This window comes from Vulpes lagopus, chromosome 4 (assembly GCF_018345385.1).
Source record: "Vulpes lagopus strain Blue_001 chromosome 4, ASM1834538v1, whole genome shotgun sequence".
Taxonomy (NCBI): domain Eukaryota; kingdom Metazoa; phylum Chordata; class Mammalia; order Carnivora; family Canidae; genus Vulpes; species Vulpes lagopus.
In genome coordinates, this window is record NC_054827.1 from 134,686,274 (window position 1) to 134,702,271 (window position 15,998).

Here is a 15,998-nt window from a genome sequence, read left to right on the forward strand (position 1 = left end):
AGCCGAGGTAAATGTCTTATGTGGGAGAATGTTGACAATCACAATGACGAAAGAAATATTGAACAGACCATTTCTTTTTTAAGAATCAATCAGGCCCATCGTCTCTGAATTGCAACCTGAACTTCCTTCTGGAAATTTCCCAGTGCTATTTTGAAGTGGTTCTAAGAGCCGCTTAGACCTGGAGCTGGCTCTCTGGTCCCTGTGCCCTGCTGCACCCTGCAGCACGTGGGTGCCCGACACCTAAGCCACTTTAACTGGGCCCGATGGGAAGAAACTGAGAAAGAGCTCAGTTCTGGCAGGACTGACACGGGGGAGCCAGGGAGAAAGCAACCTGGGCCCCAGCACTGCTCTCCACCCTGGTGCCCACGCTCCCGGCTGGACGCCCCCCAGGGCCTCACGTCTCCAGACAGCCGTCCCTCCCCTGCAGTTATTCCCAATCTGCTTGGAGCCAGGATGGAACCAAGTCTCGATGCACGGCAAGGACCTGCAGAGAGCCTCCCGGAGCCAAATTGTTTTTATTTTTAATTTTTATTTATTTTTAATTTTTAATTTTTTAAATTAATTAATTTTTTTTTTTTTTTTTTTTGCCAAACTGTTTTGAACACCAGTGTCAGGGATCGGAATTTGATGGGCTCGAAAAGGACAAGGCCAGAAGGGGCCGTCACCGAACTGCTTGTCCACAGCGGGCGCAGCTCACCGGGCTGGTGCCACGCGGTGCTACGGGACCTGAACACGCGCATGAACGCACACATCGGTCTTTAGAAGGTAGAAATTAGAAATCTGATGCAGATGCCATCCTTTCAAAGTCCCTCCAAAGTAGGACATATGCATTTGTTCCATCACTTAAAGCATTTATCTTTATTTATGGATTTTTTGAAAGTTCACTTGTGTTTTTGGTTGTTTGCTTTTTAGTAATCGCCACACCCAACGTGGGGCTCGAACCCACGACCTCCTGATCAAGAGTCACCTGCTCTTCTGATGGAGCTGATGGAGCCAGCCTGGTGCCCCATGGCATTCACTTATTTTTAAGGCCAAGAGTTTCCAATGTCATGAAGTAACAATACTTTCCCATGTTCGCGTGATGATTGAGGGGGATGGATGAGATGAACGAAAGGCGCTCTCAATTTTTTCTTAAAGAGTAACAGCTGTTACTCCACAGACCGCAAAGAAAATTCAAAGTTGGCCTGCATTTCCTCCTGCGAGGCAGTCTCTCAGACCAGACGGGATCTGTTCTTTCAAGGACACCAAGAGAAAGCGGTGTCACCTCTCCACTCCAGTGGGGCCACGTACCCCAAGCAGGGGTAGCTCTTAGAAACTGACGGTGCTCAGTCCTGATCAGCACCTTACTCCCTTGCAAAACCTTTCCTGGCACCGCTGGCCACATGGTTCTGCATGGCTTGTCCCGAGCTTCAGCTCACACCCATCAGGCTGTAAGACCAGGCAGGATAGGAACGCAAGGCTGCCTACCCCTCTGGTACCAAGTGTTTTCCCCTTACCTCCAAGGTTAGGTCTCGTGAGAGGACTAGTTATGCATTCTGCCAAAGAAGACTTGCCAATGATTTTTTTTTAAAAGATTTTATTTATTTATGCATGAGAGACACAGAGAGAGACAGGGACATAGGCAGAGGGAGAAGCAGTCTCTTCACAGGGGCCCGATCCAGGACCCTGGGATCACGACCTAAGCTAAAGGCAGACGCTCAACCACTGAGCCACCCAGGTGCCCCTTGCCAATGATTTATTGTTGTTGATAGCATCCTTCGTGTATTTTCCACATAATTTAAAGACTCGCAGAATGAAATAACCTCAGAGATCATTTAGCAAAATCTCTTAATTTAAAAACTGACAAAATTATCACCCAAAGTCCATGGTCTACCTTAGGACTCACTCTTGGTGTTGTACGTTCTATGGGTTTGGACAAATGTATAACGGTAGGTACTCACCAGTATAGTACCGTATAGAGTATTTTTACTTTCCTAAAAATCCTGTGCTTCACCTATTCACAGCTCTGTGCTCCTGCCCCAACCCCTGGCAAACAATGATCTTTTGTCTCCACAGTCAGGTGATAATATATCAATGTAGTTTCATTGGTTATAACAAATATACCACTCTGGTGGGGATGTTGATAACAGGAGAGGCTACTTACGTCAGAGAGTGGAGGTGCGAGGGGGACATAGGATATTTCTACAGCAGTTCTAGGCTCTGCTAGACTTTGAGAGGTTAAGTGACTTGATCAAGGTCACAAAGACGCTTCACAGCAGACCACGATTGGTATTCAGGGTTCTTATGCTGCAAGCTTTATGAAACACACATTTTCCTACCTGCCATCCATAATACAAAAACTCACAAAAAATTTTTTAAATTTTTATTTTATTTTAAAAAATATTTTATTTATTTATTCATGAGAGACACAGAGGGAGATAGAAATATAGCAGAGGGAGAAGCAAACTTCCTGCAGGGAGCCCGATGCAGGACTCAACCCCAGGACCCTGGGATCATGCCCTGAGCCTAAGGCATATGCCCAACGGTTGAGCCACCCAGGCGTCCCAAACTAATGAAATATTCAGTGAGCACACATGGTGTCCTATTTCTTGGAAGTACAAGTGAGAAATAGAGTTGGGGGATCTCCTTCTGAATCACCGGCTCCTGAGAGTGGCAGAGAAGAGTGGGTATGTCCCGAAGTTTATACCTGGGGTGTGTTTTTAGCATGCCCTCCTCCCCAAAATCCACACACATTTTCCAGCACCTTTGTACTTTTGTTGGTGCTGTGCTCTACGCCTGGAATCCCTCCTTCTTCATCTTCAGCTGCTACTCACTCCCAAAGGCAAGGCAGCAGTCATTCATCTCTCTTCTGTGAGTCTTCCTCTGGGCAGAATGGATCCCTCTCTCATACTTCTGAACCCTCAGTGCTTTGCAAATAACTCCATTAGACAATCTGTAAGCATTACAGTTACTCACTAGCCCTCCAGTTAGACTGTAAGCATCATCACAGCAGGGTGGGTCTCCACCGTCGCATATCTAGTAACAAACTGGGATATAGTTTATATGCTCCAAAATCTGCTGAGAGGATACAGATCTGACATTTCTTATTTCAAGAGTTTGAGACTAGAAAACATCATAAAACAAAAATATATACACAGCTTCTCTAATGAAGCAGCTGACAAAATATATCGAATATTGTAGATTTAAGGGTTCTGAAAGGGCACAAACTATGTATCACTAAGATATAAAAACCTCTTTCCCTTTTACTTTAAAAAAGTGCCAATCAGATTGTAATTTTTCATTGTTCTGAAACTGTTGGCAACCATTTAGGTTAATAATAGTAATAATGGGCAATCATTTACTTTAAAAATAGAAAAACCAGAAAAGGACATAAAGTATATAAAGAACAGCATGGTCCTGAGTCATGGGTACTCAAAGGGAGTCATTTTAGATGGTTTTAAAGGCCACTGATTATGAGGAGGGTAGGAGGCACAGGTCAAATACAAAACTGGAAAGTGAAATCTAATGGTTTTAGATTTTAATCACATATGAACAAGGCAAAAAAACCCCCAAATCAGCTAAATAGTTAATACTTAATAGTCCTTGCTGCCTCAGTACCAAAAATTACATGAACTTGTACCAAAGCAAACAAGTGTACAATAAAATACTTTGTAGTTTCAAGTAAACAATTTTTAAAATTCAAGATTTAGAGATAAAATGAATGTTAATGTACTGCACAAAGATGGTCAGGCTGTTTTTTCCTACCACATATATGATGCATAATGATATATTATTAGAACTAAAAAGTTTTAGGTCAAAAGAAATATATCTTTTTAAAGTATCTTTTGCTCCATTTTAGAGGTTCTTGTAAATTCCTCCACTTTAGTCTCCCTAAACATGAATATGACATTTGTTTGTTTATATAATTTTATCTTATAAGCAGCTGACAGAAAAGTAAATATACACATATCTAAAAAGTGGCTATCCCATAATATGACAGCCCATAATTTAGTAATTGTATAGGCTTTCTGGTAGTTTCAATTATTCATAAAAATATTATGGAGGATTTATTATGAATAAATCATATTCATGATTTATTCTGATTAAAGCATACTAATTACAATATATTTTTGAGTTAGCTATTTTAAAAATCTTTATTTTTTAATTCAGATAATGCCCAGGCTCAACCGTGTAAAAGGAAATGTTGGTTAGGTTTGTCCATCTTTTCTTTATTCACCTTAAAGGTCAACAATAGAATGAGGAATGTAGGTCTATTAAAAATTTATAAATACTTGTAGCGATTGTTCAAGTCACTTGGTCCTCAAACACATTGCTGAATGAATGAAGTTCAGCTTAACTGTAATTATGCCCAAGGCTAGAATATTTTACTCAGCCTTCGGTTGCAGGTTGTACTTTTGTGGCTGGAAAAAATGTTCTTCAATAGCACTGACTAATTCATTTAGTTCTTTCTTCAGCTGCTCAGGATCACTGGAAAATAAGGAGGAGAATCCCAGATCAGTGGATTATTCCAAAGCAGATTTTAAGTTCTCCCCACATTGGTCAAATAACATTGAAACGTACCCTTAAGAGGAGGGCTAAGTCAGACAGATCAGAACCCCAGTGAGGGAAGCATGGGAATGCATCTGCTGACTTGGATGTAAAGACCCCAAGAGACAATATCCATTATTTCCCTGAAAAGATCTCCCAAGGTTTCTACTATCAACAAAATCATCTCTGTGCATTTCTTCTAAGAATTTTTAAGAAACACTTTTTGCTCTAGCTTCCCTAAAAGATCTGCCATGTTGGTACCTAACAGTGCAAAGAAAATTTTCAAGACTTCAGTTGTCATGGTCATCTAATCCTCCTAAGCTTTTACAAATGGCATCTGATAGGAACGTTTCAGCCTCCTGTTTGCCTCCAAATGACAGGAAGCTAACTATCAGCAGCCCGGTCTGCAAGGCCTTCCAGAAAGTACAGAGAATGGGAGCCTCCTAGTGGGCCTGCTAATCACACACCAGCAACTCAGATCCCCCTACCCCCACCCCAGCTTTCATCTTTTTTAGTCTACCTCCAGAATAAAAGGGTCACAACTAAAGTATAAACAAAAATCTAGGGAACTAGTTCCCTCCCCCTCTAAGGAAATCAAGTTTTCAAGCATAGGGAAAACACGCATTTACATGCAAACAACTGGAAGGGAGGTAATGATAAAAGGAGCCACTCATGTTTGCATCAGGTTCCTGGTGTTTCGAATACTTGAAACCAAAAAGCTGAATTTAAAAAACTGAATCCTTCATTTCAAACTTTCCTTTCTTCATCTTTGACTGTCTTCAATACATGCAACTTTATTTTAATGGAAATGGAAATTCTTGTAACTAGTTAAGATCATTTTTACATTGTAATAGTTCCCCTAACAACTATACAATCCATTTTATTGCAGACATTAATTCTGGCTCTCCTACAAGCTGTATGCCCTCAGGCAAGTGGTTGAGCCTCTCCAAGGCCCAGATTTCTCATTTGAAAAATTGGGATAAACGACTTTATTTTCTCAGGAGAGTTGTTGTGTAGATTGAGATAAATTATATAAAGCAATTAGCACAGAACCTGGCCCCGAAACCTCAATAAATGTAGCTTCATTAAAATTATTTTTATCCCCATTGGTGACATATAAAGTAATTACGCTTCATAAATATATATGAATCACATAGGTCATTATTTCCTTTTCCATAAATGTGTTTTGAAGACAACATTTCTCAGGAAGGCACATAATTAATAATTACTGGTTTTTTTCTAACAATATAGCTAAAATTAAACTCACCAGTGAATATACAAATATAAATATATAAATATATATCTCCTATTGGTTTTTTCTGTTAGAACCTTGCCTGATATAATTGGTATCTAAATCCTGAGATAGTGATAGAGTATTCTTGTTTTTGGGAATTGTGTATTGATGTCTGCAACTTATTTTCAGATGACTCAGGAAAAATAAAAACAAACCTACATATACAATATATGGTAAGCGACAGCAAATATTACAAAATGTTATCAATTGTTCAGTCTAGGTTAAAGTAGGCTACTATGGCTGGCAGCCTGTTGAATGCCCATTTTTGTAAATAGAGATTTATTGGAACACAGATGTGTAAGATTTCTTTCTGCTTTTGAGCAACAGCAGAGGTGAGTAGTTGTGACCATATGGCTTACAAACTCTTAAAATATTTACTATCTGGCTCTTTACAAAAAAAGTTTGCCAACCCTTGGTCTAAGTGAGAGTATGTGGGTATTCGTTGAAATTTTCCAAAATCAAAAATTGGATATCTACCAAACAAAAAATATTTTTTAAAAGCAGGACATAAATTTGAAAAGCATTTTCTGGGCACCTGGGAGGCTCAGTGGTTGAGTGTCCATCTTCTGCTCAGGTCTTGGATCTAGTCCTGCTTTGGGCTCCCCGCAGGGAGCCTGCTTATCCCTCTGCCCATGTCTCTGCCTCTCTGTGTCTCTCATAAATAAATAAATAAAATCTTTAAAAAAAAGTATTTTCTGTTCTAAAGGATGAGTAGGTCATGGAATTCTATGAATAATGATGATATAAAACACAGTAATAGTATTAAAGTGATCAGAAAATAAAGAAACTTATCCATGGCTTTATTGCTGTTTTACATTAGGTAGGCTGGTGACCTGCTTGAGTCCTGACAGCATTTCCATGGACTGACCTAGTGCCCAAGTCCCAATTCATAAACTGGAGTAGCGTTTCAATGAATAATAAAAGGATGATTTTTCAAAATATTTCTAGGAATTTGTAAGCTAATATTTGTTTTTTTAAAAATTTATTTATTTATGATAGCCACACACACACAGAGAGAGAGGCAGAGACATAGGCAGAGGGAGAAGCAGGCTCTATGCACCGGGAGCCTGACGTGGGATTCGATCCTGGGTCTCCAGGATCGTGCCCTGGGCCAAAGGCAGGCGCTAAACCGCTGTGCCACCCAGCGATCCCTGTAAGCTAATATTTGAATTTAAGGGCACCAATAATCCATGTGAAAAGTGTAAAACACTAGATCCTCAAACATTAAAGAGTATTGTTATTATAAAGTCTGAATGTATTTTCACAGAGTAATGACAAGGAAGGGACAAATCAGAGAGGGGGGGTCTTTAAGTTGGATTATTGTCCCTTTGTTTTCAAAAGAAAGAGGCCTAGGGATCCCTGGGTGGCGCAGCGGTTTGGCGCCTGCCTTTGGCCCAGGGCGCGATCCTGGAGACCCGGGATCGAATCTCACGTCGGGCTCCTGGTGCATGGAGCCTGCTTCTCCCTCTGCCTATGTCTCTGCCTCTCTCTCCCTCTCTCTCTCTCTGTGACTATCATAAAATAAAAAATAAAAAATAAAAAAAAGAGGCCTAGAAATATGAAAATATTAAATGAGAATGAGAGTTACAAAGACATGTCTATGGAAAACCCCATTCTCAAGAGTAGCAAACAGCTTACTATGTAACACACAGGGAAACACTGATACTTGCACAATATTACAATAAAATCTTAGTAATCCAGAATGCTTAGAAAATGAGGTGCTTTATGTGTTTGCTCGAGTTGCTTACTAGCTGAGTTTTTGCTCCTGCAACACCAAAAGGTTTTGAACGGGAATCTGCAGCAAAATATAGGACACAGTCTATGACTTCTTAAATATATTTGACTGCTGTGGAATTGCAAAGCCATAATCATGACTTTGGTGGACTGGGGCTCTTATTCAGAAAATGCAAGGCCCACGTGGATGTGGAATGCTTATCTCCCCTATGATAAAACAGTGAACATTATGAGTTCCTGTATCTCTGTTTCATAGTTCTGTTTTGTTTTAGTATTTTTTACCTTGCTAACAGCAGTCATTTCTTCCTGCCCAAGGAAAGCATACGCTAACAATTCTGTCCTCGCCCCTCTTATTCGCTACATGTAATCTGCTACTGGCTGGCCAATTGAAGATGCTCAGAAAATTTCCTCTGCTTTTATTTCCACAGGGTGCAAATTTAGTTCCCCAGACCAGAACAACTTTTCAAGGAGCAAAGCTTTGATTTGTAAATGTTCTAACAACTGCTTAGAGGTATTCTCTCCACTACAGTGTTGAGAGCTGGATATGTGGCTAGTGCGACCCAGGAACTGAATGGTTAACGTCATTTAAGTTTAATTCATTGAAATTCAAATTAAAAAACTGATATTTAATTCAGTTATTGGAAAATTTATGTATGTTTGAACAATTTAGGTATCAAAATCTATTTTTTTCAACTGTAAAGTTTTTGAAATTGTAATATATTTGACCCTTCAATGGCATGAGGGTTAGGGAGTTAGCAACCCTCCCATACAGTCAAAAATCCATGTAATAACTCTTGATTTCCCAAAAAGTACGCTATTAAAAGCCTTCTATTCGTATCATGCAGTGCATTCTTACGATAAAGAAAATGTTATTAAGAAAATAAGGAAGAGAAAATATATTTATAGTATTATACTGTATTTATCAAAAAGAAAATCCATATATAGGTGGACCTGCACAGTTCAAGTTCATGTTGTTCAAGGGTCAAGTGTATGGAACAAGTACTTCTAAAAAATCTAGCATTTTAATCGAGATATGTGGTAAGTATAAAATCCTAAATGGATTTTGAAGATAGTGTGAAAACAATAAATTAGCTCAATAATTTTTATATAAATTATATAGGGTATAACAATATTCTCACATATTAAAACAAGTAGAATAAATCACTAAATTAATTTTGCCTGTTTCTTCATTATTGAAAAATGTATCTAGTAGAAATTTCAAATTGCATTATGAGGCTCACATTTTCTCTTTTTTTATAGTGTCCATTAATTCCCCCCCCCCTTTTTTTTTAAGATTTTATGTATTTGAGAGAGAGTGCATGCATGTGTGTATGTGTTTGTGTGTGTGTGTGTGTGTGTGTGTGTGTGTTGGGGGGAAGGAGCAGAGGTGGAGCAAGAGGGACAAACAGACTCTGCACTGAGCAAGGAGTCAGACTATGAGATCTTGAGATCATGACTGAGTTGAAAACTGAGTCAGAAGTTCATTCAACTGAGCCACCCAGGCACCCCTCTTTTTAAAAAAAAAAAAATTATTTAAGTGATCTCTACACCCAATGTGGGGCTCAAACTCATGACCTTGAGATCGAGAGTCACATGCTCTTCTAACTGAGCCAGCCAGGCACCCCTCACATTTTATTTATTTTATTTTATTTTATTTATTTATTTTTTAAAAAGATTTTATTTATTCATTCATTCACAGAGAGAGAGAGAGAGAGAGACAGAGGCAGAGACACAGGCAGAGGGAGAAGCAGGCTTCACGCAGGAAGCCCGACATGGGACTCGATCCCAGGTCTCCAGGATCATGACCTCGACCGAAGGTGGCACTAAACCACTGAGCCACCCGGGCTGCCCCCACGTTTTATTTTTATGGGACAGTACTGACTTAATTGACCTTTAAAAACATTTTTTTTTTCTGATTTTTTTTTTTACTCTGAATAGAGCAGTGCTAGTTACTGAGGGCTCAAGGGGTGTGCATCATCACATTTACGCATGCTAACTACATGTACCGTGATTGTTAAAGTTTAAGGTGTTTTGGTACTACAAAGTGAACTCAAGCCCTTAATTAACCAAGGTCACAAAAATGTGACTCTAAATCTATCAAACCATCAGCTCTTTGTTGGCAAGGCCTCTTTCTGCTATGGTACTTTATCGAGAATTTCCAGAACTGAGCACAGACCTATGCACAGTAGGTGCTCAAAGATATTTGTTCAGTGCAGGTGCAATGGATTTTAATTTATTATATCAGAGACAGGAAGGAAAAGAAGAAAACTCATTCATACTAGTCTCAAATAAAATTACTAGAAAAAGGAAACTGTATTACTATTACTGAAACTCAGAATGAAATTTTTCCCTACAAAGAAAGGCAGGACAGAAATAAGTAAGTAGGAAATCAGCTCTCCTGTGCCTGGATGCTTTACTCAGCTGTTAACATCATAATATTGTTGCAGGTTCTGAAACAACATTCCTAATTAAAGTACATACAGGAAAGATAAAGTGTTTTACTTAGCATTTGCAAAGAACCAATTAGAAGCTTTAGGGAATAACAATCACAGGTGCTGCCACCATTTCATACCTATTTCCAGGGGGTGCACACAGTTCTGAATAGTACTTGATTTTGGGCTCGGTCCCACTGGTCCGCATGGTCGCCACACCCCCATTAGCAAAGGTAAAGGTGATCATTTGGCTGCTTTTGCTAGTAGGGAGAACCTAGGAATTAATTTACACGTTTTAAATTTAAATTGTAACATAAACTGTTCTGGCTTAAAAGTTTTCCCCTGTATATGCAAGAAAATAAATGTCCAACAAATATACTGGGTTAAAAAAAAAAGGATATTTGGAGGATATAAAGGCAATACAGAAAAATGTCTACATTTTAAAAAGTTATCATGCCTATTTTAAAGAAATATTTTATTTATTTATTTATTTATTTATTTATTTATTTATTTATTTATTTATGAGAGAGAGAGAGAGAGAGAGAGAGAGAGAGAGAGAGAACACAAGGAGAACGGACAGAGGAAAATGAAAGAGAAACCTAAACTGACTCCTCACTGAGAGCAAAGCCTGAGGCAGGGCCCAATCCCACAACCCTGAGATCATGACCCAAGCCCAAACCAAGAGTTGTCTTAACAGTCTTAACAGACTCTGCCACCCAGGCACCCCTATAATGACTATTCTTAAGAGAAATAAAATACATACGTGAGCATAATAAAACTACTGGGAGTACACCAAAATAAGAGGCTTTTGCACAGCAAAGGAAACCATCAACAAACAAAAGGCAACCTATTTGCAAATAATATACCTGATAAGGGGTTAATATCCAACATATATAAAGAACTTAGACAACTCAACACCAAAAAACTAAACTAATTAAAAATGGGCAGAGGACCCACATTGACATTTTTCCAAAGAAGACATAAAGATGGTTAACAGACACATGAAAAATGCTCAATAACACTCATTACCCAGAAAATGCAAATTCAAAACTACAATGAGGTGGCACCTTACACCTGTCAGAATGGCTACATTAAAAATGACAAGAAATAACAAGTGTTGTCAAAGATGTGGAGAAAAAGGAACACTTGTGAATTCTTGGTGGGAATGTACAATGGTGCAGCCACTATGGAAAACAATATGGAGGTTCCTCAAAAAATTAAAAATAGAACTACCATATGATCCAGTGATTCTTCCACTACTGGGTATTTACCCAAAGAAAATGAAAGCACTAAAAAAAAAAAAAAAAAAAAAAAAAATGAAAGCACTAATTAAAAAGATATATGTACCCCTATGGTTATTCATAATAGCCAAGATATGGAAGCAGCCCAAGTGTCCACTGAAAGATGAATGGGTAAAGAAGGTGTGATATATACATATATAGCTAGATCAATCTATCATCTATCTATCTATCTATCTATCTATCTATCTATCTATCTATTTATCTATCATGGGATATTACCCAGTAACTGAAAAGAATGAGATTTTGGGGTGCCTGGCTGGCTCAGTAAAGCATGTGACTCTTGATCTCAGGGTCATGAGTTTGAACCCCATGTTGGGCATAGAGATTACTTAGAGGAAAAAAAAAGGAAATCTTAGCATTTGCAACAACACAGATGGACAACACAGAAGGTATAAAGTTTTTTGTTTTTCGTTTTTTTGTTTTTTTTGAGAGTATAATGTTAAGTGAATTAAGACAGATCAAAGAAGTCAAACTTTCATTCTTTGAAGATGACATGATATACTATGTGGAAAACCCAAAATTGCTAGAATTCATACAGGAATTCAGCAAAGTGGCAGGATATAAAATCAATGCACAGAAATCAGTAGCATTTCTATACACTAACAATGAGACAGAAGAAAGAAATTAAAGAGTTGATCCCATTTACAACTGGACTAAAACCCGTAAGATACCTAGGAATCAACCTAACCCAAGAGGTGAATGATCTGTACTCAGAAAACTACAGAATACTCATGAAAGAAATTGAGGAAGACACAAAGAAATGGAAAAATGTTTCATGCTTATGGATTAGAAGAATAAATCTTGTTACAATGTCTATGCTACCCAGAGCAATCAACACATTCAATGCAATTCCTATCAAAATACCATGAACTTTTTTCACAGGGCTGAAACAAATAATCCAAAATTTATATGGAACCAGAAAGATTCCATGTAGCCAAAAGAATGTTAAAAAAGAAAACCAAAGCATCACACTCCCAGACTTTAATCTCTATTACAAAGCTGTAGTCATCAAGATGGCATGGTACTGTCACAAACACAGACACACAAATCAATGGAACAGAAGAGAGAACCCAGAAATGGACCCTCAACTCTATGGTCAACTAATATTCGACAAAGCAGGAAAGAATATCCAATGGAAAAAAAGACAGTCTCTTCAACAAATTGAAGAAAATTGTCCAGCCACATGAAGAAGAATGAAATTCGACTATTTCCTTATACCATACACAAAAATAGACTCAAAACGGATGAAACACCTAAATGTAAGACAGGAATCCATCAAAATCCGAGAGGATAACACAGGCAGCAACCTCTGTAACCTCAATTGCAACAATTTCTTGCTTGACACATCTCCAAAGGCTAGGGAAACAAAGGCAAAAATGAACTATTGGGACTTCGTCAAGATAAAAAGCTTTTGCACAGCAAAGAAAACAGTCAACAAAACCAAAAGACAACAGACAGAATTCACAAATGTCTTATCAGATAAAGGGCTAGTATCCAAAAATCTATAAAGAACCTATCAAACTCAACACCTAAAGAATAAATAATCCAGTCAAGAAATGGGCAGAAGACATGAACAGACATTTCTCCAAAGAAGACAAAACAAATGGCCAACAGACACATGAAAAAATGCCCAACCTCACTCAGCATCAGGGAAATACAAATCAAAACCACAATGAGATACCAGCTCACACCAGTCAGAGTGGCTAAAGTTAATAAGTCAGGAAATGACAGATGTTGGTGAGGATGTGGAGAAAGGGGAACCCTTTTACATTGTTCCTGGGAATGCAAGCTGGTGCAGCCACTCTGGAAAACAGTATGGAGGTTCCCCAAAGAGTTGAAAATAGAGCTACCCTTCGACCCAGCAACTGCACTACTTACTAGGTATCTATCCCAAAGATACAAATGTAGTGATCTGAAGAGGCACCTGCACCCCAATGTTTACAGCAGCCATGTCCACAATAGCCAAACTGTGGAAAGAGTAGAGATGTCCCTTGACAGATGAATGGAGACATGGAGACACACACACACACACACTGGAATACTACTCAGCCATCAAAAACCTGAAGCCTTGCCATTTGTAACGATCTGGATGGAACTAGAAGGTATTATGCTTAGCAAAATAAGTCAATCAGAGAAAGACAATTATCATATGATCTTACTCATATGTAGAATTTAAGAAACAAAACAGAGGATCATAGGGAAGAGAGGGAAAAATAAGACGACGCAATCAGAGAAGGAGACAAACCATTAGAGACTCTTAATCATAGGAAACAAACTGAGGGACATTGAAAGAAAGGTGAGTAGGGGGACGGGGTAACTGGTGATAGACATGAAGGAGGACACGTGATGTAATGAGCACTGGGCATTATATAAGATTGATGAATCACTGACATCTACCTCTGAAACCAATAATACATTATATGTTACTTCATTGAATTTAAATTTAAAAAAATACAGAGAAATACAAATCTCATATAATTTCACTCATATGTGGAATTAAAGGGACAAATGAAATGAATAACAGCAACAAAAAGAGACAAACAACAACAGAAAATACAGACTCTTCATATAGAAAACGAACTGGTAGTTGCCAGAGGGGAGATGGGTAGGGGAATGGACGAAATAGGTAAAAGGGGTCAAGTATACAGTTATCATGATGACAGCCAAGTAACATACAGAACTGTTGAATCATTATATTATTTTTTAAAAAGTACTATATACATGAAACAAGAATAGGATGTTATTTTTATTTAAAAAAAATTTTTAAAGTAGGTTCCATGTCTAACATGGGACTTGAACTCACAACCCCGACCGAGATCAATAGTCACATGCTCTACCAACCAAGCCAGCCTGGTGCCCCAGGTGTTATTTCTAATAAAGTGGAGAATACGAGCTCAAATAGTGAATAAAAGCACTGAAAATTAATGTTGATGTAATTTCCCAAAGTGTTGGACAAGAAGATACAGATGGACATTAGGGAAGAAGAAACAAGGAAAGTAGAGCGTCAGTCCTGGAGAGCCAGCATCTAACCAAGAACTCAGCCAGAAAGAGAGAACAGAAAACACAGAGGAAGAGAATATTAGGAAAATAACCATCCAGCCCCCTTCTCTGAAAGAAAATTAAGAAAATTTCTCAGAACTGAAGGAAATGACTCCAAAAACCAACGACCCACCAGCTGTCCAGAATGGCTGAAAAAGCAGATCACTGAAATTTTAGAGGAAAAGTTTAGCAAAAAATTCCTGAAATCTTTTCATAGAGGAAAAAGCAAGCTGCATGGAAAGGACTGAATAAATACGGCATCAACATCCCTTTAGGTGGCACACAGTAGGCCTCAGCTATTTCCTGACCGAATGAAAGATCAGACCCTCACCAGCAATACTGGCAACTCCGTAACAGTGGAGCACTGCTTTCAAAACTGTGAGTCAATCAAGTGTGAGGGTAGAATTAAGACATTTGCAGACTTCAATGTCTCCAAAAATTGACCTCCTATTCACTTGTTTTTAGGAAGCTACTAGAAGAGGTGATTTAGGGGGACGCCGGGGTGGCTCAGCGGTTTAGCATCTGGCTTTGGCCCAGGGCGTGATCCTGGAGACTCGGGATCGAGTCCCACAACGGGCTCCCTGCATGGAGCCTGCTTCTCCCTCTGCCTGTGTCTCTGCCTCTCTCTCTGTGTCTCTCATGAATAAAAAAATAAAATCTTAAAAAAAAAAAAAAGAAGAGGTGATTTAGGAAAATAAGTACAGCAAGAGGACGTCATGGGGTCCAGAAGCAAAGGACTCCACCCCACAAGTGGTGAAGGGCATTCCCAGGATGACATGTGTTTACCCAACACAGAGAGGAGCTGGCTCTGTCTGGATGGAAGGACTGGGAGGGAGCTGGGTGGAAATAAAACAGAACTGATAAAATTGCATCGGACCATAAAAAGCCTACTGAGAGACATCTGAAGGATGTGGGAAGACTGGGGATTTTATATAAAAATCCAAGAAAATGAAAGAACAGAACAACTATTAATTTTAGAAGAAATAATTCTACAATTTTGGGGAACCTAACCAAAGTAGACTACTTAGCTAAGTAGTCATAATAATACAAGCACAGAATCTGAATTCACCAAGTGTTGTGGCCTGTTTGTGATGATAGGGGAGAAGGGGTAAGAGTGAATGTAAGAAATGTCAGATTTTATTTTTTAAAGATTTTATTTATTTATTCATGAGAGACACACAGAGAGAGAGAGGCAGAAACACAGGCAGAGGGAGAAGCAGGCTCCACGCTGGGAGCCTGATATGGGACTCGATCCCTGGACTCCAGGATCATGCCCTGGTCTGAAGGCAGACCCTCAACTGCTGAGTGCCACCCAGGCGTCCCAGAAATGTCAGATTTAAATCCTTATCTCCATAATGGAAAAGGAATAAAGTCCAACACTGAGAAGCCCAAGCATCACCATATGAGCATACGATTTGAAATCTGGTGGTAAAATGCCAGGCGAGACAACTGAGAGGGAAGGTGGCTGTCCCGGCAAGGCAAAGAGATGGCAGGGGTTGGCGCGGCCATGTTTCACCATGACTCTTCCAAAAATATTTCTCTTTAAAAATATATTGTGTGCAGATGGAAATTTATTTATTATTATTTTTTTAAAGATTTTATTTATTCATTCATAGAGACACACACACACAGAGAGAGAGAGAGAGGCAGAGACATAGGCAGAGGGAGAAG

General features: G+C 38.9%; 1 protein-coding gene across 1 annotated transcript in view; it reads right to left on the minus strand.

Annotated features, from left to right (window-relative positions):
* Positions 1–4,106: 4,106 nt before the first annotated feature.
* The window catches only part of PGM2 (phosphoglucomutase 2), a 37,986-nt gene continuing 26,094 nt past the window's right edge, over positions 4,107–15,998 (minus strand). The window contains exons 13-14 of the mRNA XM_041753194.1: positions 10,128–10,261; positions 4,107–4,467 (exon numbers count right to left, since the gene is read on the minus strand). Of these exons, the coding sequence (XP_041609128.1) occupies positions 4,365–4,467; positions 10,128–10,261 (237 nt within the window). The 3' untranslated portion in view covers positions 4,107–4,364. The remainder of the gene's footprint in view (positions 4,468–10,127; positions 10,262–15,998) is intronic.